This window comes from Lampris incognitus, chromosome 1, assembly GCF_029633865.1.
Source record: "Lampris incognitus isolate fLamInc1 chromosome 1, fLamInc1.hap2, whole genome shotgun sequence".
Lineage (NCBI taxonomy): Eukaryota > Metazoa > Chordata > Actinopteri > Lampriformes > Lampridae > Lampris > Lampris incognitus.
The window spans coordinates 6706958-6730015 of NC_079211.1; the positions used below are offsets into that span (position 1 = coordinate 6706958).

General features: G+C 50.4%; 1 protein-coding gene across 1 annotated transcript in view; it reads right to left on the reverse strand.

Moving 5' to 3' along the window:
- Positions 1–23058, reverse strand: part of LOC130112953 (LIM and calponin homology domains-containing protein 1-like) — a 198714-nt gene that overhangs the window by 1301 nt on the left and 174355 nt on the right. The window contains exons 15-23 of the mRNA XM_056280502.1: positions 16868–16964; positions 16110–16222; positions 15914–16022; positions 9650–9678; positions 7557–7670; positions 4592–4684; positions 4302–4466; positions 2540–2634; positions 1488–1703 (exon numbers count right to left, since the gene is read on the reverse strand). Of these exons, the coding sequence (XP_056136477.1) occupies positions 1488–1703; positions 2540–2634; positions 4302–4466; positions 4592–4684; positions 7557–7670; positions 9650–9678; positions 15914–16022; positions 16110–16222; positions 16868–16964 (1031 nt within the window). The remainder of the gene's footprint in view (positions 1–1487; positions 1704–2539; positions 2635–4301; positions 4467–4591; positions 4685–7556; positions 7671–9649; positions 9679–15913; positions 16023–16109; positions 16223–16867; positions 16965–23058) is intronic.

Here is a 23058-nt window from a genome sequence, read left to right on the forward strand (position 1 = left end):
CGGCTCCTCACACGTGACGGAGGAGACGCGGGACAGTGTAGAAGGTCCCCTGAAACAGCCCTCGGGGTCTGCGGTGTAGACAGAACGGGGGGGTGGGAGTTGGTGAGGGGAGGGAGGCTGATTTGACTGACAGCTAATCACAGCCGGGCATTTTCAGAGGGACGTGGACTTGGACGTGCTATTGGCTAGTTTCAGTCTGGCGGCACACAGAAGATGACTCGCCTTCTCTCAACATCCCTGCATTCATTGGACATTCTTGTCAGCGTATGTCCACAAGTGGAGAAATGACTCCTCATCTCATCTTCAGCTGCTCCTCCGGGGTGGGGTCGTGGTGGCAGCAAGCTAAGTAGGGCACTCCAGACGGCCCTCCCCCCAGCAACACCCTCCAGCTCCTGCTGGGGGATCCCAAGGCGTTCCCAGGCCAGCGTGGACATGTAGTCCCGCCTGTGAGTTCTGGGTCTACCCCGGGGTCTCCTCCCAGTTGGACGTGCCCAGAAAACCTCCAAAGGGAGGCGCCCAGGAGGCGTCCTGATCAGATGCCCGAACCACCTCAACTGGCTCCTTTTGAGGTGAAGGAGCAGAAAGGAAAGGGAAACTGGGGCCCCCTCCTGGAGCCAGACCCGGGAAGGGAGCTCGCCGGTGAGCGTCTGGTGGCCGGGCCGTGGCCCATGGGGCCCCCCGGTCGGGCTCAGCCTGAAAAAACAACATGGAGCCACCACCCTGTGGACCCACCGCACGGGGGGATGAGCATTGGGGTAGGGTGCAATGCAGGCTGGGTGGCAGGCAAAGGCGGGGGACCGGGGCGTGCCGACTTCCCACATCGCAGACTAGTCCTCGGGAAAAATTACTGTACATCGTATTTGTTGGGAAGAGAAAATGATTTTTGTGAATTTGTAGAATACAGTGTGAAAGAGACGTAGCTTAAACGCAGACGAGAGAGGCCGCAGGGATGAAAATACAATTTTCATTTCACGGGACACAAATTGCCTACCGAGTAACTGCCGATGGACACACACAGACCACCGGGTTTCACTTCTCACGACCCCTGATGGAAACTGAAAGCGACAGCAGGTGTGTCCCAGTTGGACTCCAGTGCTGTTGGATGGACTCGGTTGTGATGGCAGCATTATCACAGCTTTGTATTAAGCGTCTTTCTCCCTCAGATGTGAATGATGTGCGACGGTTTGACCGGTATACAACAGCTATTGTAGTGACCTGGGAAATACTGTAAATATCAATCGTTCTTCTTCTCTTCCTCCATTCCAAAACAAAACACCTGTCTGCAAAACACTGACACCATGATGTAGAAGAGCCATCACGCCATTACTACTAAGAATGTCCTCCAGGGGGAATTAGGTGCTGCTGGAAGTACCCGGTGATTCAGCTGACGGGCATATCTGAACACCCACACACACACACACACCCACACACACACACACACACACACACACACACACCCCCACACACACACCCACACACACACACACCTCCGGTCTCCTGCTGGCCGGCTGGGTTTGGTGCAGTCCAGCGAGAGCTCTTGTTGTTTCTTTGCAGGAGCCTTGGCTGGAGGCGTGGCCTGTGTTTTGGGCGGGGCTTGTGTTTGGGGTGGGGTCTGTGTTTTGGCCGTGGCCAAAAGGACTTGCTGACCGTTCTGTAGAGCCTGGCAGGGCGTCTCCGCCTGGCTGCTGGGCTGACTCAGCACGCTGAGGAGGACAGGAGCAAAACAGTGTAAGGCGAACACATCCAGCAGGGGGCGCCAAACTCGGCGTCATAATAATTCGCATGCAATTTTTCCAATGAGGCTTTGATGACATTTACTTCAACGCGTCAGACCTATGGTTATCTCCTTACACAAAGGCCTGGCCGAGGACTCTGCACCGTTTTACTTCGGAGCGTATTAGAAACACAATGATAATCTCACCACAGTGAGGCGTCAAAAGGCTGGCGGTCAACAGCAGCAAGAGGCAAAGCCACCACGGGTCGGTTTACCCTGTCCCAGATGATGAGGAATTACGGCTCAACCTCATCCCCGGAGACCTCTGATATGTCTCGTATTCAAGGAGACCAAATGAAAAATGGAGGACTTTTCTTTTCTTTTTTTCTTTTTGAATTTCCCCCCTTTTTCTCCCCAATTCTCTGCTCCACCCCCCTCTGCCGATCCGGGGAGGGCTGCAGACTACCACATGCCTCCTCCCATACATGTGGAGTCCCCAGCCGCTTCTTTTCACCTGACAGTGAGGAGTTTCACCAGGGGGACGTAGCGCGTGGGAGGATCACGCTATTCCCCCCAGTTACCCCTCCCCCCCAAACAGGTGCCCCGGCTGACCAGAGGAGGTGCTAGTACCACAACCAGGACACATACCCACATCCGGCTTCCCACCCACAGACACGGCCAATTGTGTCCGTGGGGACGGCCGGCCAAGCCGGAGGCAACACGGGGATTCGAACTGGCGATCCCCGTGTTGGTAGGCAACGGAATAGACCACCACGCCACCCAGACGCCCTTATGGAGAGCTTCTCTGCTACTGCATCGACTAACCTCCTGCCCGTCTTCATGCTGTCGTCCGCGGTACTGATGTCACTGGTTCGGTCCGCTTCCCTCCGTTTCCACTCCACACTTTCTGTGCTGCCTCTCTGTCATCCAGCGAGAAACAGGGGACTTAACCAAGGTAAGGTCAAAATCTGATCTGTCTTGTTACTTCGACCAAACACTCATCCACACTCCACCGGACATTTACATTCGCAAGCCTCGACTAAGTAATTAATCATGATAAGTCATTTTGTAATTAGTAAATGTTGAATAAGTAATCTGCGTGTAAAAAGTAAGTCACAAGAAGTAACAAGTATGTGGAAAATGGTGGTAGGTGAGTAATGGATAAGCGATCAACTAATTAAATGGGCAGTAATTAGGAGTCATTAGTTTGATAAGTGATATGTAGTTATGATTGAATACTGAGTGAATTTTAGGATATTCTATATCAGTCCACATATCTATGGATAGATGTGGGATTTATAGATACACACATACCTACATGTACGTAGGCATGTGTGTTTGGATGTAGACTTGTATTTTTTAAATCTTCCGCTTCCGGTGTGGGAAGATGGCGGCGCGAATTCACATTTGCGGCGGCCTCACCCAGTACCGTCCCTGCAGTGTCTTTGTAAGTTTGTCTTTGATGGCTGGGAGAGCTGGTGCTGGATGGGCTGGGGGAGCTTGGTCTGCTGCGTCCTGTGGGCCCAGAGACCACGGCCCTGCCTGGAGCGGTGCCCGAAGAGGAAACACCGAGGGCGGTCTGACAGGACGCAGAAGTGGGGCAGGCTAAGCTAACTGCTAGCCCATGCAGACCGGTAGTAGTTCCGATAACACCAAGGGCGGTCTGGCGGCGGCCTCGCCTAGCCTTCACTGTGTTTTTAGTGTCGTAGTGTGGAGGGCGGGGAGGTGTGTCGAAGGTGTCTAGGTGGGAGAGCTGGCGTTGGATTGGCTAAGGGAACTTGGTCTGCTGCGTCCTTTGGGCCCAGAGACCACGGCCCTGACTGGAGCGGTGCCCGAAGAGGAAACACCGAGGGCGGTCTGACAGGACGCGGAGGAGGGGCAGGCTAAGCTAACGGCTAGCCCATGCAGACCGGTAGCAGTTCTGATAACACCGAGGGCGGTCTGACAGGACGCAGAAGTGGGGCAGGCTAAGCTAACTGCTAGCCCATGCAGACCGGTAGTAGTTCTGATAACACCGAGGGCGGTCTGACAGGACGCGGAGGAGGGGCAGGCTAAGCTAACGGCTAGCCCATGCAGACCGGTAGTAGTTCTGATAACACCGAGGGCGGTCTGACAGGACGCGGAGGAGGGGCAGGCTAAGCTAACGGCTAGCCCATGCAGACCGGTAGTAGTTCTGATAACACCGAAGGTGGTCTGACAGGACGCGGAGGAGGGGCAGGCTAAGCTAACGGCTAGCCCATGCAGACCGGTAGTAGTTCTGATAACACCGAGGGTGGTCTGACAGGACGCGGAGGAGGGGCAGGCTAAGCTAACGGCTAGCCCATGCAGACCTGCAGTTCCGACAGTCCTCCTGGCTGGCGTTCCTTCTCCTGGACAGTGATTTTTTTATAGATATATGTATGTGTTAGTTTGTATGTATGTGTCCTTATAGTTTTTGGGTGTGTTTTTGTCTTTGTGTTGCACTGCTGCCGGCTCGGGGAAACGATGTGTCGTTTCATCTCACGTGCGCAAGTGCACGAAATGAAACGACAAAGGGTTTCGGATTTGTGACGTATGAGCAGGACGGACGAGCGAGAGCCATATTCACCGACTGCCTCTCCAGTAGCTCCTGTTTGCGCTCCCAGTCGGCCAGCGATAGGACCAGCGGGGCTGCAGCCTCAGTGGAGGAGGAGAGCTCTCCTCTGAGCGGGGAGGGCGGGAAGGGGGAGTGCGGCGTGAGGGGAGTCACCGTCTCCTCCAGGATCCGACGCTCCTGCGGCAAACACAAACACACACACAAAAAACTATGTGTGAGGGGGTTAAAGGTTAGCGGTCAAGGTATCAGCTACACCAACCACAATTCATGCTGTGTTTATCAGTGTGTAAGTACACACACACCTCCTCATGGTATTTCCTCTCCTCCTCTGCCACCTCCTTCTGGGCTCTCTCCCACTCCTCCTTCAGCTTCGCCTGCTCGCGATGGTACTTCTCCTGTTACCATGGCAACAGACAGACCACATACAGCACACAGCCTCAACAAGGCAACGATGGGGGAGGGGGGGTCGTGCTAGGGGGACGGGGGGGGGGTGTAAATCTTTATAAGGCCTCACAAAACAAAAAGCATCGAGGCTTTTTTGATTTGTTACGACAGAATAAATCTCTCCGAGTCGTCCGGAAAATAAAACGTTTCACGATTTCAACCGCGTGAACTTTTTCTGTCTCGTTTCGCTTCAGCTAGGGAGGGAGGGGGGGGACTCGGCCACTTTGAGATCTGGTATCGCGTCACCCGTCGTTGCGCCAGCCTTCTGTGATCACCAGGGGGCGCTGCTCTCAGCACGGCGCCAGCAGCTGAAGGCTGGGTTTTGCGGTATGAATGAATGGGCGTGACCGCAGCTTAGCGACGCAGCGTTTGACGAACGTGGCGAAACAGGAGGCGGGAATCAGGAGGGGAGGCGAACAGGCAGGAGGGGCGGCATGCAGGGCCGCTGACCGCGGGGCTCCCACGCCACACAGTCCGACGTCTTATCTTTATCTACTCGTTCGTTCATCTGGATGGATTTCAACGTTCTTGACTGGTTCTACTACGCCGTAGCATAGCAACCGACGGCCAATCGAAACGTGAACTGAGCTCTGCTCACGGCTGAGCTCTCCGCGGCGTGGAGTCCTGGTGTAGTTGCACCAGGAGCGAATGGAAATGGCTTCACATACCACGGAGGACATTTTATGTGGTGAATTTTTCAACCCCCCCCCCCCCCGGGAAAAAATTCCTGCAACTTCCAGAATTTCCCAGGTTTGTGTAGGAGCCCCGGGAGCAGGTGGACACCCGGAGAGCGAGACAGCGATGGAAGACGGCCTACGGCGTCCCAGGGACAGCGGAGGCCGAGCGTGGGAGGCAGGTGTAGGGGCGTTTGTGAACCACCCGTTCGTCAGTTCCAGCGCATCTCAACCGTCTCCACCCCGGCCCAGCTGGGAAACTGGGGATATCTACTTGGTCGGCCATTTGTTTCGTATGATTTGCCAACGGGGACGTCGACGGATGAATTGTATTTGACCATTCGGACGTTCTCAGATGTCAAGAGCGTTCGTACGCTGCAGTTTCGCAGCTCCACCGGGTAGATTGAGATGCGCTTCACGTGGGTGGAGGAGGAGAGAGAGGTGGTTCGGGCAGCAGCAAAAGCAGCAACCTTGGACAGTGAACTAACGTGTGTGTGTGTGTGTGCAAACTGCCAATGCAGATAGAAGGGCTGCACACAGCTGCCCTCTACTGGTCAAAGTTTGTACATGAGGTCGATGGTGTCTGTTCATCCACCCATCCATTATCCAAAACACTTATCCTGCTCTCGGGGTGGCGGGGATGCTGGAGCCTATCCCAGCAGTCATTGGGCGGCAGGCGGGGAGACACCCTGGACAGGCCGCCAAGCCATCACAGGACCCCCCCCCCACACCCACACACCTAGGGACACTTTAGTACGCCTGATTCACCTGACCTACATGTCTGGACACGAGGAAACTGCACAGAGGACGACCCGGGACGACCCCCAAGGTTGGACCACCCCGGGGCTCGAACCCAGGACCTTCTTGCTGTGAGGCCACCGCGCTAACCACTGCACCGCCGTGCCGCGTGTCCGAGTTCAGTTAATCAAATTAGTCACACGTCCATTAACATTAGCAAGTTATGGGATGAACTTCCTGCTGTTCATTGAAGGCCTTCCGGGGAGCAGTGTGCCAGCTCACGCCTCGGTTATGCAATAACTCAGTGTTTCCTAACCCAGTCCTCAAGACCCCCCCCCCACCCCCCACCCCGCTCTGCAGACTTTCCCAACCTTGCAAATGTCGGCCTGCTTGTAGTTACTCAGCCAACCAGCACTTCATCGTGTCAGACCGGCACACCGGGAATAAACAAGTACTATAATATGATCGTTTAAACGAGTACAAGCAGGGTTACAATGGAAACCTGCAAAGCAGGTTCTGGCCTTGAGGACCGGATCGGGAAACGCAGCATCTACTTAAGCTGTTGCGGTTCCTGTGTACGACTGGAATGGCCTCAGTTTTAGTTCTGGGACATGTGATTTGGTTGCTCCACCACAGGGAAACCGATAACATGACACCCATAATATCAGGGACCACGGCGGCCTCGCCTAGCGTCGACTGTGCCGTGTCGTCGTGTGGAGTGCGGGGAGGTGTGTCGGAGGTGTCCGGCTGGGAGAGCCGGCGCCGGATCGGCTGGGGGAGCCCGGTCTGCTGGGTCCGGCGGGCCCAGGGACCGCGGCCCTGCCGGGAGCTGCACCCGAAGAGGAAACATCGAGGGCGGTCTGACAGGGCGCGGAGGCGGGGCAGGCTAAGCTAACTGCTAGCCCACGCAGACCGGCGGCTCCGCCCGTCATCCTGGCTGGCGCTCCTTCTCCTGGACGGGGGAGATTTCGGGCTGTGCTGCGCCGAGTGGACTTGTGTCGTGAACCGGTCGCGTTAGTTTTGTTGCTTCGTTCTCTCTGTTTTTGTGTGTTTTTGGTTGTGTCATTATTGGAAATGTGGATGTGTTTTTATCTTGTGTGTTGCGCCCGCTGCAGGCTGGGCGAAACGACATTTGGTGTCTTTTGTGTACTCGCGTACGCGACACAAATGACGACAAATGTCTCTTGAACCCTGTCAAGCTTCGCCGTTGTGTTACTCTGGAGAGCGACACAAGGAGCGGAAGCCTTAACCCAGACCCCAGCCTCGCTCTAGCATACGGCTCTAGACAGGGAGTTACACTCCTGACCCTGGGCCCCGTCGGCGCCTGGCTGTAATGTCTGAGGCGGGGAATGGAACCCTCCACCCTGCCGGTGTCAGTGCTTTGCTCCGCCCGCCGGTCTCCTCAGTGTACCTGCAGCATGCGCTCCTGCTCTTGCTGCCACCTCTGCTGACGCTTTCGCTCCTCGTCCGGGTCCCAAGACCAGCGGTCAGCCCGCTTGGCCTGGGGCAACACCGGTTCTGACACCTGATAGAGCCCGCACACACACACACGCACACACACACACACACACAATGCACCCAAAACACACCAAAGATACACACACAGACGAACATGCACACATAACGCACACATAGTCATGCATGTATTCACCCAGGCGACAACAAACACACACTCACCGACACGCTCAAAATGGACACAGAGGAGAAAACACACAAAACACACACACACACACACACACACACCCCGGAGGAAAGGAAGGAAGGAAGGAAGGAAGGAAGGAGAGAAGGACAGAGGGAGGGGAGCGAGGAAACAGAAATAGTTGGTCTACCACCAAAGCACTACTCCAATGCCAAAGGACGCCTACTAAGGAGAGAGAGGACAGAGAAAGAGAGGTGAGGTCAAACGAAGACGAGGAGCTGCAGCAGCCACTTTCTGCAGCGTCCCCATCTGACGGACAGTCCACACGTCCACTAAACCGCCTCGCTCACTTCATATTCTGGACGTCTGAACATTTCTGACTTTTTTCTCTCCCCAATGTACTTGGTCAATTACCCCACTTTTCTGAGCCGCCCTGGTCTCTGCTCCACGGGGATTCGAGCCGGCGATCCCCGTGTCGGTAGGGCGGCGGAATAGACCGCCACCCTACCCGGAGGAAACCCACCACAGACACGGGGAGAACATGCAAACTCCACACAGAGGACGACCCGGGATGATCCCCCCAGGTTGGACTACCCCGGGGCTCGAACCCGGGACCTTCTCGCTGTGAGGCGACGGCGCTAAGCACCGCGCCACCCCGTCGCCCAATAGGAGACCCCTGTGTGATTCAGTAGCTCGTCAGTGTAACACCCAACGTAAAACTTGCTTTCTGCTTTATTTGAATTAATTTGCATATTTAATCTCTCTGATCGTTAGCATCTTTTGAAGCATCGTGTGTTTTGCAGTTTTTCGGCGTTATATCTGCCTCGTTACGTGTGTGTGTGTGTGTGTGTGTGTGTGTGTGTGTGTGTGTGTGTGTGTGTGTGTGTGTTTCATGTAGAGACAGAAGCCTGGGTACACACAGTGTTTTGTGTGTCCACTGTTAAACCCCCTCGCCTCCACCAGGTGGACTATTAAAGGACCACACCAGTGTTTCAGCCCATTTACTACAAACTGAGTACACTTTTCATGACTTCGGACCATTTTCCAAAGCATACTGCAGTGTTTTAGATTTCTGAACAATTTCCCGCTTCCTCTATTTTCTTTAATACAACCGTTCACGTGACAAAGCCTCCTTCAAATTCTCGGCTTCTGCGGCTGGCGTTTCAGTCACTGTGAAGTCACGGGCGCTCGAACCCTGTGTTTTTCCAGGGACTATTTCCTGGTGGAGAAACACATCCTGCTGATGATTTCTTATAACGGTCAGTTGGCAGAGCCCCACTCCTCAAACCAACCCTCGTGTTCAGTTGTATTATCCCACAACTACAATATCATAACTGGCTTAAAAACCAAAAACAAGAAACTGAGATTGATGAAATGTTCCATTATTCACCACTCTCGAGCAGGTTTCCAGTCTCTGCAAGTTGACTTTGAGCTACACCGTGCTGGAATGAATCTACATTAATGGCTCGAAGTAGAAAATACGTGTTCAGAAGAATCTAATAAACTGTGTTATATGTTGTAAAATGGTCACCGGATATGTAGTACGCACCGTCTGCAGTTAATGGGTAAAGAATGTAAAAACACCGCAATGGCCCTTTAAAGACAGGGGCCGTCCCCTGATAACTGGATTGAGCTGACGGAGTACAGGCTTTGGAGAAACCGCTACGTTGGATCAATACTACACGTGTGTTCCTCCTCCCTGAGCGTGTGGATGTCGTCACTTCCTGTGACGTCGAGCTAAACGTTAACCGCTGGTGCCGTCCGTCCAAGTCCACCGGGGGAGAGACGGCAGAAGGGCCTCGGCGAGTTCGACCAGCACACATATGATACAGACTGAACAGGGTGCACGAGGATGTTTTACTCACGTTTCCTTGGTGGTCCTTCTCCGCCTCGCCTGTAAGGTCAGAACCAACAGGAAGTTAAAACGGTTTTCGGACCAACACAACCCATGGACACAGATCACTGACACAAGACACCTTATCTGATGGGGCTTTACCGCTCTGAGTAAGACACAGGTTTTGGAGGTTGATAATGAGGGCTGGAGGGAGAATCTCACAAGAAAGGAAGGAAAGGAAAGAAAGCAAGCAAGCTGAAGGATGAAACGAGAGACAATGTCAAGTAGTGGCGTGACTTCTACTGTCCAGAACCAGAGAACGGACTGACAGATTCTGACGAGATGAGAAAAGCTTCCTTCATCACCACTTGCAGTCAAAATGCTAGATCGCTTTTATTTTTGACCCCCCCCCCCCCAATTGTACTTGGCCAATTACCCCACTCTTCCGAGCCGTCCCGGTCACTGCTCCACCCCCTCTTCCGATCCGGGGAGGGCTGCAGACTACCACATGCCTCCTCCCGTACATGTGGAGTCACCAGCCGCTCCTTTTCACCTGACAGTGAGGAGTTTCACCAGGGGGACGTAGCACGTGGGAGGATCACGCTATTCCCCCCAGTTCCCCCACCCCCCTGACCGACCAGAGGAGGCGCCAGTGCAGCGACCAGGACACATACCCACGTCCGGCTTCCCACCCGCAGACACGGCCAATTGTGTCTGTAGGGACGCCCGACCAAGCCGGAGGTAACACGGGGATTCGAACCGGCGATCTCCGTGCTGGTAGACAACGGAACAGACCGCCCCGCCACCAGGACGCCGCTAGATTGCTTTTCAAATATAACCGTTGAGTGTTAACATTAGAAATAGTCCATTTATTTATTCAGTATTTGCTCTGTTTTTATTTTCCAAAGACACTTGATGAGTCTGGGTTTCAGACGTGTGACTCCCGAGCTTCATTACTGCTGTATGCGGTGTGGGACGCTCACACCGCCCCGGTGTGCGAGGTTGTGAGCTGCCACTAAGAATCTATTGATTGATTTAAGTGTAAGTCACCCTCTCGCCTCCCCCCCGGCCGTCGTTTAGGAAAAACGGGGGGAAGATTTCAAAGCGTATCCGGGATGTCGTCGTCGGGCGCTGTGGTCATGAAAAGTCGTACGTACGGCGCCGAGCAAAGGCAGCGATAAAAACACGGGGAACATAACTGCAGAGGAGTATCTCCAACAGATGTACTCCCATGGCTGACCTACCCTCAGACATGTACTATGGAGGTATTACAGCAACACAACACAAGATGACACTCGTGTTTGTAGAAGCATCACCAAGTCTCAAAGCACCGCCGACTTGGAGCGAGCGTGCACGTGACTCGGTGTGCAGTTGGAGCGAGCGTGCACGTGACTCGGTGTGCAGTTGGAGCGAGCGTGCACGTGACTGTGTGCAGTTGGAGCGAGCGTGCACGTGACTGTGTGCAGTTGGAGCGAGCGTGCACGTGACTCGGTGTGCAGTTGTGGTGTGAATGAGACAAAACAAAAGAAGCCCATTCTCAGCCCTCAGCATCTGTATGAGACATGCCATGTTAACCACTAGCTAACCTTAACCTCCACCTAACCCCAACTCTAACCTTAACCTCCACCTAACCCTAACTCTAACCTTAACCTCCACCTAACCTTAACACTAACCTTAACCTCCACCTAACCCTAACTCTAACCTTAACCTCCACCTAACCCTAACTCTAAACTTAACCTCCACCTAACCCTAACTCTAACCTTAACCTCCACCTAACCTTAACTCTAAACGTAACCTCCACCTAACCCTAACTCTAACCTTAACCTCCACCTAACCCTAACTCTAGCCTTAACCTCCACCTAACCGTAACTCTAAACTTAACCTCCACCTAACCCAAACTCTAACCCTAACCCTAGCCCTCAGCATCTGTATGAGACATGCCATGTTAACCACAAGCTAACCTTAACCTCCACCTAACCCTAGCTCTAACCTTAACCTCCACCTAACCCAAACTCTAACCTTAACCTCCACCTAACCCTAACTGTAACCTTAACCTCCACCTCACCCTAACTCTAACCTTAACCTCCACCTAACCCTAGCCTTAACCTCCACCTAACCCTAACTCTAACCTTAACCTCCACCTAACCCTAACTCTAACCTTAACACTAAACTTAACATCTACCTAACCCTATCTGTAAACTTAACCTCCACCTAACCCCAACCTTAACACTAAACTTAACCTCCACTTAACCCTAACACTAAACTTAACATCTACCTAATCTTAACACTAAAATTAACCACTAGCAAACCCTAAACTTAACTGCTATCTAACCTTAACTATATACTTAACCACTGACTAAGCTTAACCCTAAACTTAACCACTAGCTAACCTGTATGTCATTAACATTCATAAACCGATCAGCCAAAACATTAAAACCCCTGACAGGTTAGTGAATAACGATGATTATCTCGTTATGATGGCACTTGTCGGGGTGGGGGGGGGTATATCAAGCAGCAAGTGAACAGTCAGTTCTTGAAGTTGATGTGTCGGAAGCAGGAAAACTGGGCAAGCGTAAGGATCTGAGTGACTTTGACAAGGGCCAAATTGTGATGGCTAGATGACTGGGTCAGAGCATCTCCAAGACAGCAGGTCTTGTGGGGTGTTCCCCATATGCAGTGGTCAGTACCTACCAAAAGTGGTCCAAGGAAGGACTACCGGTGAACTGGTGACAGGGTCACAGGTGCCCAAGGCTCACTGATGCATGTGTGGAGTGAAGGCTAGCCCGTCTGGTCTGATCGTAGAGAAGAGCTACTGTAACTCAAATTGCTGAAGAAGTTACTTCTGGCTATGAGAGACAGGTGTCAGAGCACACAGTGCATCACAGCTTGCTGTGTAGCTGCAGACTGGTTAGGGTGCCCATGATGACCCCTGTCCACCATCGAAAGTGCCTACAATGGGCACGTGAGCATCAGAACTGGAGATGGCACCAGGATGCACTATGGGAAGAAGGCAAGCCGGTGGAAGCAGTGTGATGCATGTGGATGTTATTTTGACACATACCATCTAGCTAAACATCGTTGCAGACCAGGTACACCCCTTCATGGCAACGGTATTCCCTGATGGCAGCGGCCTCTTTCAGCAGGAATGGTTTGAGGAACATGACAAAGAGTTTCAGGTGTTGTCTTGTCCTCCAAATTCCCCAGATCTCAGTCCAATCGAGCATCTGTAGTGGGACGTGTCGGAAAATCAAGTCAGATCCATGGAGGCCTCACCTCGCGACTTACAGGACTTAAAGGATCTGCTGCTAACGTGTTGGTGCCAGATACCAGAGGACACCTTCAGAGGTCTTGTGGAGTCCATGCCTCGACAGGTCAGCGTTGTTTTGGTGGCAAGAAGAGGACCTACACAATATCAGGCAGGTGGTTTTCATGGTTTGGCTGATCGGTGTATATCTGGAATGTTGATGTCTATGGAACACCCGCCCCGTCTCACAGAGACACAGAACTTCCACGTAAGACATCAATGTAATACGTCGACAGCATCAACACATGATGTCATGGGATGAGAACGCGGTGGAACAAAAACATGTCATCCAGCATTCACAGACTCCAAGAAGGATGCAAACAAAACACATGTTGGGAGTCAGGTGCTGTTGTTTGTTCACTGGGGAAACAGCAGGGAAACCTTGTACAACTGCTGGGGGCATGTAGGTAGGCGTAGGGTGGATGTGGGGTTGGGGGGGTGGTGTTGAGCTCCACCAGTGAGTGAGGTGGTTTACCTGGGGGTGCGAAGAACTCCGAGCGTAACTTAGGGTTACTGGTTGCCAGCGGAGACTTGGCGCTGTCTGAAAGCTCTACAGCAAAATGAACAAAAACAAAAAACAAAACATGGCGGGGTCGAGGGAGAGAAGGGTAAGGAAGGGAGGGAGGAGGGTGATAAGGAGGGGGACAGATAGATGTCAAAGGCAGCCTTTGAGGGTTGGGTGGCAACGGACTGAGCTTGCTTACCAGCATGCCGGGGCAAGCTACTGAAATCCTAAATCCATCCATGGAACAGATCAGCTAGTCTTAAGTAAAGCTGTATACATAAGAATACTGACTTTACAGTAGAAAATATGTATTTTTATACAAGAGGTAAATAACACTGACATGGAAAAACATCAACAACTGCAGTACAGTGTTTAGGTGAAATCTGACTTATTAACTTATCTATTTATGCACATAATAAAATCAGATTGGCGAGGTCTAAATCTGCACCGAGCCCGCAAAATCCTTTCTGACGTTTCATGTTGGAACGTTGAACAATAACTTATCAGATCAACGTCAATATTTCTAGATCTTTCTTGATCAACAGGAGGGGAAGCTGTGAGAGGCGCTTCTCTCGCTCGAATGGACGTCGCCTAGCGCAGGTACATTTTAAATAGTATTACGTCTAATTTGAACTTCCTGACAGAAGTGTGATGTGGAGTTTCACCTGGCACCCTTTCAGCGAGGGCCAAGCCATTCATACCAACCGCATTCTCCTAAACACCAGGGGGCAGTGTAGACAAAACACAAGCCAAATCAACTTTGAATGTGGCGTCAAAGAGGCTCTATAGAAGGAAGAGTTCCAACTCTAACTTCGCCAGCAGAGGGCGCTCACATAGTTACAACAAGGCTTGGTCAATTGGAAATTTACACCAATTTTATATTTAGGTCTACCACGAGACATTATCGTGGTTATTCTTTCTTTTATGGGCAGAGCGTTTATATAGACAGCAAAGACGTAAGTCAAAATGTAAGGTAATGCCTTGGTGGGTTTTTATTTACAGTCCTGTGATGACGTCATGGTATGTGTGTGCTAGGCTGATTTACAGCAGGCGTGTATCTTTACAGTAGCTGCCTATAACCAACCCACTGGATTGTTCTCGGCAGAGAGGTATTTGCTGCTACTAGGTCGCCACAGAGTCGCCTGCCAATCACTTGTGTGCCACCGTTAGCGGCAAACGAATTAGCTTACCCAACTTTACCCACCCATTAACATTACTTATTCATCCATCCGTTATCCAAACCACTTATCCTGCTCTCAGGGACGCGGGATGCTGGAGCCTGTCCCAGCAGCCATTGGGCGGCAGGCGGGGAGACACCCTGGACAGGCCGCCAGGCCATCACACATTCACACCTAGGGACAATGTAGTACGGCTGAGTCACCTGACCTCCATGTCTTTGGACTGTGGGAGGAAACCGGAGCCCCCGGAGGAAACCCACACAGACACGGGGAGGACATGCAAACTCCACACAGAGGACAACCCGGGACGACCCCCGAGGTTGGACTACCCCGGGGCTCGAACCCAGGGCCTTCCTGCTGTGAGGTGACCGCTCTAACCCCTGCGCCACCGTGCCGCCCAACGTTACTTATTATTGTTAAACAATATATCCCTTTCTATGACCTCTACCACCATTCACCTCTTTAAAAGATGGGGTTCAGCTGAGAAGGCCCGCCTCTCTCTTCCTCTGATTGGACCAGAGAGAACGCAGCGGTGGCGTGGGACGTTTTTCTGCTCAGAGCTGAACTTTTTTCAACTGCAGGCGCTCCCGTTTTTTTTTTTTCTTCCCCGTCTTTTTCTCCCCAATGTACCCGGCCCACTTTCCCGAGCCGTCCCGGTCTCTGCTCCACCCCCCTGCCGATCCGGGCAGGGCTGCAGACTACCACATGCCTCCTCCCATACGTGTGGAGTCCCCAGCTGCTTCTTTTCACCTGACAGTGAGGAGTTTCACCAGGGGGACGTAGTGCGTGGGAGGATCACGCTATTCCCCCCAGTTCACCCTCCCCCCTGAACAGGCGCCCCGACTGACCAGAGGAGGCGCTAGTGCAGCGACCAGGACTCAAATCCACATCCACACTCTCATCCACAGACACGGCCAATTGTGTCTGTAGAGACGCCCGACCCACCCAGAGGTAACACGGGGATTCGAACTGGCGATTCCCATGTTAGTACACAACAGAATAGGCCGCCAGGCCTCCCAGATGCCTGCTCAGGGCATTTCTGGAGAAAGAAAAAAAAGAGGCGAGGGTAGCCGGGTGGAGAAACAGCGAACCCATTGTAAACAATTTAAAAAAGGCCCCCTCAGCCTGAGCGGTTGGCCCTCCCAGAGGCGTCCATGTTGGAGAGACGGGCTGACTTAACCTCAGACGGCAGGACAGCAAGAGAGCCAGGTTGAAGGAGAACCAAAAAGAGGGAGAAGCAAGCCAGTCATGTGCTTTTCAAACTGAGAGGAGGAAGTGTGAGGCTTTTGATAACAGGGAGGTGTTTACCTGTCGCTGTCTGACACAGCATGTCGGAGCCAAGTGATTCTGGATCAGATGAGACCGGCCCGCTGTCTTTACTCTGCGACCACTCCTCCTGCCTACTCCCGCTGACGACCTGCGGTCAGATTTACAGATGTGGGTTCGGATGTTTCGGGCCGCAGAGGGAGAAAACAAATCACCCGGTCAGCAAAACCAGTCTCACCTGCGGCGTCTTTGGTTGACCTTGCTGAGGGACGGCCTCTGATTGGTCAAGCTTCGCTAAGGGGAGATTTGGTGTAGTCGGTTCAACCTGCCCCTGAGGGGCGTATCGGGGCTCTGCAAATGTAAAACCAAAGCTTTATTTAATCGCTTCTGTGAATATTTAAGGAAGGAAACCTTGAAAAGAAAACATTCATACAGGCTTATTTACATCCGCTACCTCCGATGACAAGCGGCGGTGAAACATCCCTTAAGATGTGTACTAACGTTACAGAGGAGACGAGTATTTGGTCACAGCCTGACGGCTCGTCCTCACACAGCCACTTGCTCAAAGTGTGTTGTGGTGAGCTGGTCTGCATTTGGCCTACGCCTTATCGGTTGCCTATACAATGCTACGTCTGTGTGTATTCAAAGACTGTAATACTAAAATACCGCAGCAGCTAGCAGCATTTCCCCCCAGTTTTTTCACGTTTAGATTTCGCCTTTTGAGAACGCCATTTCTTCCACTCTTTTGTGGAGTAATTTGGTGGGGTTAAGTAAAAGTATGTCTTTATCAACTTTACAAAATAAAGTACAGGCACCCCAAAACAATACTGAAGTGAAATAACCAAGTGTTTGTACTCTGTTAGTCCCTCTCCCTGGTAGAAACACTGCAGTAGCCTGGCTGAATGTGCTGCTGTTACTCTAAGTCACCACAAGGTGTCAGTCCAGCCACGTGTCACACTGACAGTCGGTATTCATGGCATCTCTCGGCGCTCTAACCTGCAGGAGGAGTTTGCAGGGCTGCAGTCTCGGCCTCCTCCTCCTCCTCCTCCTTCGGATGGATGACAGACGGGCCTTCGCCTCCTCTCTGCAGCTCCTGGACGAGACACAGAGGGCTGTTAGGAGGAATTCCAACCAGAAACAGACCAGAAGGACAGCAGAACCATCTACACCTGGAGGAGATCTCCGGTGAAGGCGGAGGGATGACGGATTTGACAGCAATGGTGTCGAATCAAGAGGACATTTCAGCACAGACACAGAACAGAGCTGGAAGACAGTATTCAGAGCAGTATACGAAGTATTTTTTTTCAACCGATAAACTAGAACGGTGCAATATGAGCTACAATAGTTCAATGCCTCATCTGTGAGATATTGGGGATTTTGCCCGTACACTGTGCTTTACACCATAGTGGGTCTACTTGCCTCGATGTCTGAAAATTTTATTAATTTTTTTTTTCCGGATTTTATCCAGCCAATTACCCCACTCTTCCGAGCCGTCCCGGTCACTGCTCCACCCCCTCCGCCGATCCGGGGAGGGCTGCAGACTACCACATGCCTCCTCCCATACATGTGGAGTCGCCAGCCGCTTCTTTTCACCTGACAGTGAGGAGTTTCGCCAGGGGGACTTAGCGTGTGGGAGGATCACGCTATTCCGCCCCCAGTTCCCCCTCCCCCCTGAACAGGTGCCCCGACTAACCAGAGGAGGCGCTAATGCCGAGACCAGGACACATACCCACATCTGGCTTCCCACACGCAGACACGGCCAATTGTGTCTGTAGGGACGCCCGACCAAGCCGGAGGCAACACGGGGATTCGATCCAGTGATCCCTGTGTTGGTAGGTTTGTTTTTGATTTTCATATACTATGTGAATCCCCGTGGGGACATCCCTCCCTGCATTCAACCCATCCTAGCCGTGTAGCTAGCTGCTGTGCAGCACCCGGGGACCAACTCCAGTTATTTCTTCCTATTGCCTCGGTCAGGGGCACAGACAGGAGTATTAACCCTAACACGCATGTCTTTTTGATGGCGGGGGAAACCGGAGCACCCGGAGAAACCCACCGCAGACACGGGGAGAACATGCAAACTCCACACAGAGGACGACCTGGGACGACCCTCCAAGGTTGGACAACCCTAGGGTTCGAACCCAGGACCTTCTTGCTGTGAAGCGACAGAGCTAACCACTGGACCACTGTGCCGCCAAAAAGTCTCGTTATTATCATTATTATTACTTCAGGTATAGCTGAGTACTATTGTGCTCCATTGAGTTTTCCACTAATACACGGAGTAGTATTCTAGACAACTTTCATGTCACTACTAGGGTTGAAGTACTCGAGTATGAACTCGGTATCCAGTCCACAGTTTGAAGGACTTGGTCTCATCATGGACATCACATCATGATGATTTGGACTTGACTCGGTCTCGTGATAATTTTTCGAGACCAGTCGAGTACAAGATTTTAATTTACTTTTTTTTTTAAATTTTCAGATGAATATCACATTTCCCCCTGAGCAGGTCAATAAAATGCAATTTATTCTAATTTGCTTTTTATTATTATTATTAATTCATGTCTCTGAAACATTGGAGAAGTGGAATCTGAAACGTCCCTCGCTGGAAATAAAAAGCTTAGGTAATTGTGACTCTCACGCCGCGGTGAAATTAGTTTCATATTGGATATTCGCTGGTAGTTTCCTCTTCTAACCTCAGTAGCGTCGATGTGAATGGAAGCGGTTTTTTTCAGGTTGGTTTATATTGTTCAGGAAAATGCAGCTGATGATTCACAGTCTCGTTCACTTCAACAGCCTCAGCGGTTGTGACGGAATCACAAATTCACTCCTGTGAGTATCAGTCTACATAGCACTTCTCTACGGGAGCGTCATAAAAGTGCTACTTACGTATGCTGAACTTGCAATAACTTTTTATTTTATCTATGAGAATAACTCAGACCAATCAGGTTAGGATTAATGACTGTCCCTCCACCTTTTTCCTTTTACAGCAATTTGATTGCTGCTGGCCTATGTTTCATATATCATATAATGGCCATTATGTATTATATATATAATTATTTATAGATTAGAAATTTTTATATATATTTATAATATATTATTTAAGATTTATAATATTTTATATCAAATATATATTATATTAATATATATTATATTATTTATAATTGATATTTTATATATATATATCAACACAGATGCAGGAAAAAAAGTTCAATACATTGCAGTACAGGCCTGTTTCATGCGTCGCGCACTCATCAGCTGCTAATGTGTGTGTGTATGTATGTATGTATATATATATATATATATATATATTACAATTGGCTTTTGTGATCGCTGTCAGTTTTCAACATAACTTAAAACCACCTCTTAACTATTTCACATCTAGCTCATGGGTTTTACTGGCTTTTAAAAAGCCTAAAACCAGACATCAGTTCAGTAATCCCTAATTATGACTATTCCTTGCCTTGTTTTTCCAATGGCTTTATCAATTAATTTTTTGTTTTACTTCAGTTCCAGAACTCCAGTATTACGTCCATCTTTTCCCTACTCCTAAGCAAGATGGGACATTGATGCCAGTCTTCTTGTGTACAATCAGTCTTTTCACCTTTTAAGATTCTACTCCGAGAAAATTGCCTTAAATACATGGGTATAACTGATATCACCTGCCGTAAACTCCCCAGAAGAAGCCCGAGACAACTGAAGTATTACTTCTTTTTGTTGACTAGAGCTTTTGTGCAAGGCAGGCCTAAATCTGCTCTCAAGACGTGTCACTCCAATAGTCACAAATGTAGAGGTCTGGATGTTGTTTTTTAAGGTGGAATGGGTAGGTTGCTGTGCAGGTGGAAAATGAACACACTGCCTCGATATTAATGTATACATCATCAATGTGGCGCCAGGGATGGCAACCTCGGTACAGCGCTCTCTAGTACTTTCTTTGTTTTTGTTGATTCTCTGCACGGCCGGTTACTCAAACCTGATTACTTTCACTACAGAAGAGCCGCTTCACATTAGGCAGTCAACTCCAGACAGCTTTTCACCAGTTTTCACAAACCCGGAAAGTTTTTTGGGGCTCTTAGTTGGAGGAACAGCGGCTCTCTGTGAGACATGGAGGTGACGCAGACAGGAGAGGTGGGCCAGTGGGCTGGCGAGGCTCCGACAGCAGGGATTTCGATCTGCTCTCCCATCAGGCGAATCTCTGCTCCATATCCAACAAAATGGACGAGCTGCTTCTCCTCAATGGGATGAACAAGGACTTTGCACATTCTGCTGCCCTTTGTTTCACTGAAACCTGGCTCAGCGAATCCACCCCCGACAGCGGATTACATCTGCCGGGCTTCTGCCTACACCAAGCGGATTGCGTAATGGCACTATCAGGAAAAGTGAAGGGTGGAGGAATTTGATTCTACATAAATGAAGGTTGGTGTACAGATGTCAGTGTTAAGTAAATACTGCAGCCCGTACGTGGAGTCATTGTTTGTACACTGCAAGCCATTTTATTCACTGCAAGGGTTTTCATCCTTCATCAGTGTCAATCATCATCATCATCGGCGGTCACTTGGGGTCGAGTATGATTGTCCTCCTTCTGGGTCCCTCTGGGTCCTCAGGTGGGTGTAAAGGCCGATCCTGCAGCCGCATAAAAGCGTTTAACGTGGATTGGCTGATGCGCCTGCAGCCACCTTGGCAGGGGGACGGTCAGAGTCCAATGGCATGGAGAACCAAGACGATTGGGAACCACCCTCTGTTGCAGCCTTCATCCACCTTCACTGCCATTGTGACCTGGAGATATCTTCCACCAGTTCCGTCGTTGAGGTCTCTGTTGGATGGCGCTTCGTCTGGAACCTCCCGCTTGACCTATCTGCCTTGGGTGACCCTACTAGGAGCCAAGCTCCGGACAGCATAACTCTTGGGGTCTTTGGTACACGCAAGCTTCTCCGCCACGGCAAGGTGGCGACCCAGGAGAAGGCCAGCACCAATGACACACCGTAAACCCTGGCTGACCAGATTGCTGGCTTGGAACAAAAACATACAGACTCACTTTCCATAATCCTTAGGGACTTCAACAGGGCAAAATTAAACCACAAACTACCAAAAGACAGACAGCATATTAATTGTCCCACGTGGGAAAATAACACACTGGACCACTGCTACACAGTTCATAAAGATGCATACCACTCTGTCCCCCAGGCAGCTTTGAGGCACTCCGATCCTTGGTTGGTTCACCTTATTTCAACCTAGAGGCAGAAACTAAAATCTGCAAAGCCTGTTGTTAAAACAGTGAAGAGATGGACCAGCGAAGCAAAGCAGGAACTGCAAGACTCTTTTGACTGCACCGATTGGAGTGTATTTGAAGCTACAACTGGCAACCTGGACAAACTAACTGACAGAGTGACATCTTACATCAGCTTTTGTGAAGACATGTGCGTGCCTATCAAGACCTTCTGCACATGCAACAATAACAAGCCATGGTTCACAGCCATGCTAAGACAACTTTGGCAGGCCAAGGAGGATGCCTACAGCAGTGGGGATAGAGCCCTCTACAAGCAGGCCAGAAACTGACTGACAAAGGAGATCAGAGTGGCTAAAAGCAACTACACTGAAAAGCTGAAAAACAGATTTTCAGCCAATGACTCTGCATCAGTGTTGAGGGGCTTGCAAGACATCACAATAGACAGATCTTCAACAGATCTGTGTGAAGAAGTCCTCATGCTTCAAATGCTACACCATCATCCCAGTCCCAAAGAGACCATCCATCACAGGACTGAATGACTACAGGCCTGACATGAGAAAATAAAGCAATATTAATTCTGTTCTTAATTTTTTGTGTTATTTTTCTCTTAAAAATAACAAAAAGAACTGATAAGAGTACCGTTAAAGTACTGGATCGATAAGCAGTATCGGTAAGAGTAGTAGTACTGTTAAAATCTTAACGATACCCATCCCTAGTCAGCACTGGTGCTCCCCAGGGATGTGTCCTCTCCCCACTGCTCTTCTCCCTCAACATCAACGGCTGCACCTCCAAGGACCCAGCAGTTAATTTCCTGAAGTTTGCAGACAACACTATGGTCATCGGATTCATCCAGGATAGCGACGAGTCTGCTTATTGGTGGGAGGTTTGGCAGTTGGTGCTCTGGTGTAGTCAGACAACTTGGAAATGAACATGCTCAAGACTGTGGAGATGAAACTTGACTTTAGGAGACTACCCCAGCACTGCTCCCACTCACAATATCCAACAGCCCTGTGTCAACCATGGAGACCTTCAAGTTTCTGGGAACTACCATTTCCAAAGACCTGAAGTAGGGGACCAACATCAACTCATCCTCAAACAGGCCCAGCAGAGGATGTTCTTTCTGCGGCAAATGAGGGACATTTAATCTGCAACAGGAGCTGTTGAGACAGTTCTACGCCACAATCATTGAATCTGTCCTGTGCACATCCATTATGATCTGGCTCGGAGCAGCAACAAAACAGGATAGGAACAGAAAGCAGCAAACAGTAAGGACAGCAGAACAAAACCACTGGCGCTCCCCTCCACACCCTGCAGGACTTGTACACCTCTAGAGCCCGGAAACGGGTGGGCGGAATCAGCACAGACCCCCCACATCCAGGACACACTCAGTTTGAACTCCTACCCTCTGGCAAGCTCTACAGAGCAATGTGCACCAAAACCACCAGACATGGGAACAGTTTTTTCCCCTCACAGGTCATCTCCCTCATGAACACTTAACAGTGTGGTGCAAGAATAGAGACTTATTATGTAAATATGACACTTTGTAAAGAGCCCCCTCTGGTCAAGATGTCTCACAACATATCTACAGTGTGCACTACCGCTTTAAACAAGATGTGCAATACAAATGTACAGTTGTAAATACAAATTTAACTGCTGTATACTGGTTACAATTTTGCTGTTATTGCTGTGGTTTTAATGTATATAACATAGTATGCAGCTGTGAGGGGGATGGCAGGGGAATATATATATAGCATATACTTCTGGTTCATAAGATAATATAGTGTAATATAGTGGGAGTATGGGTATGATGGGTTGTGGTATATGGTATATGGTATAGTGCACGGGTAATATAGTATATAGCAATATGGTATAATATATGGATATAGGTTGTTGATTTATTTCTGCTTTTTTTTTTGGGTCTGTTGTTTTTTCTTTTTTTATGTGTGATGTCTGCAAGTGC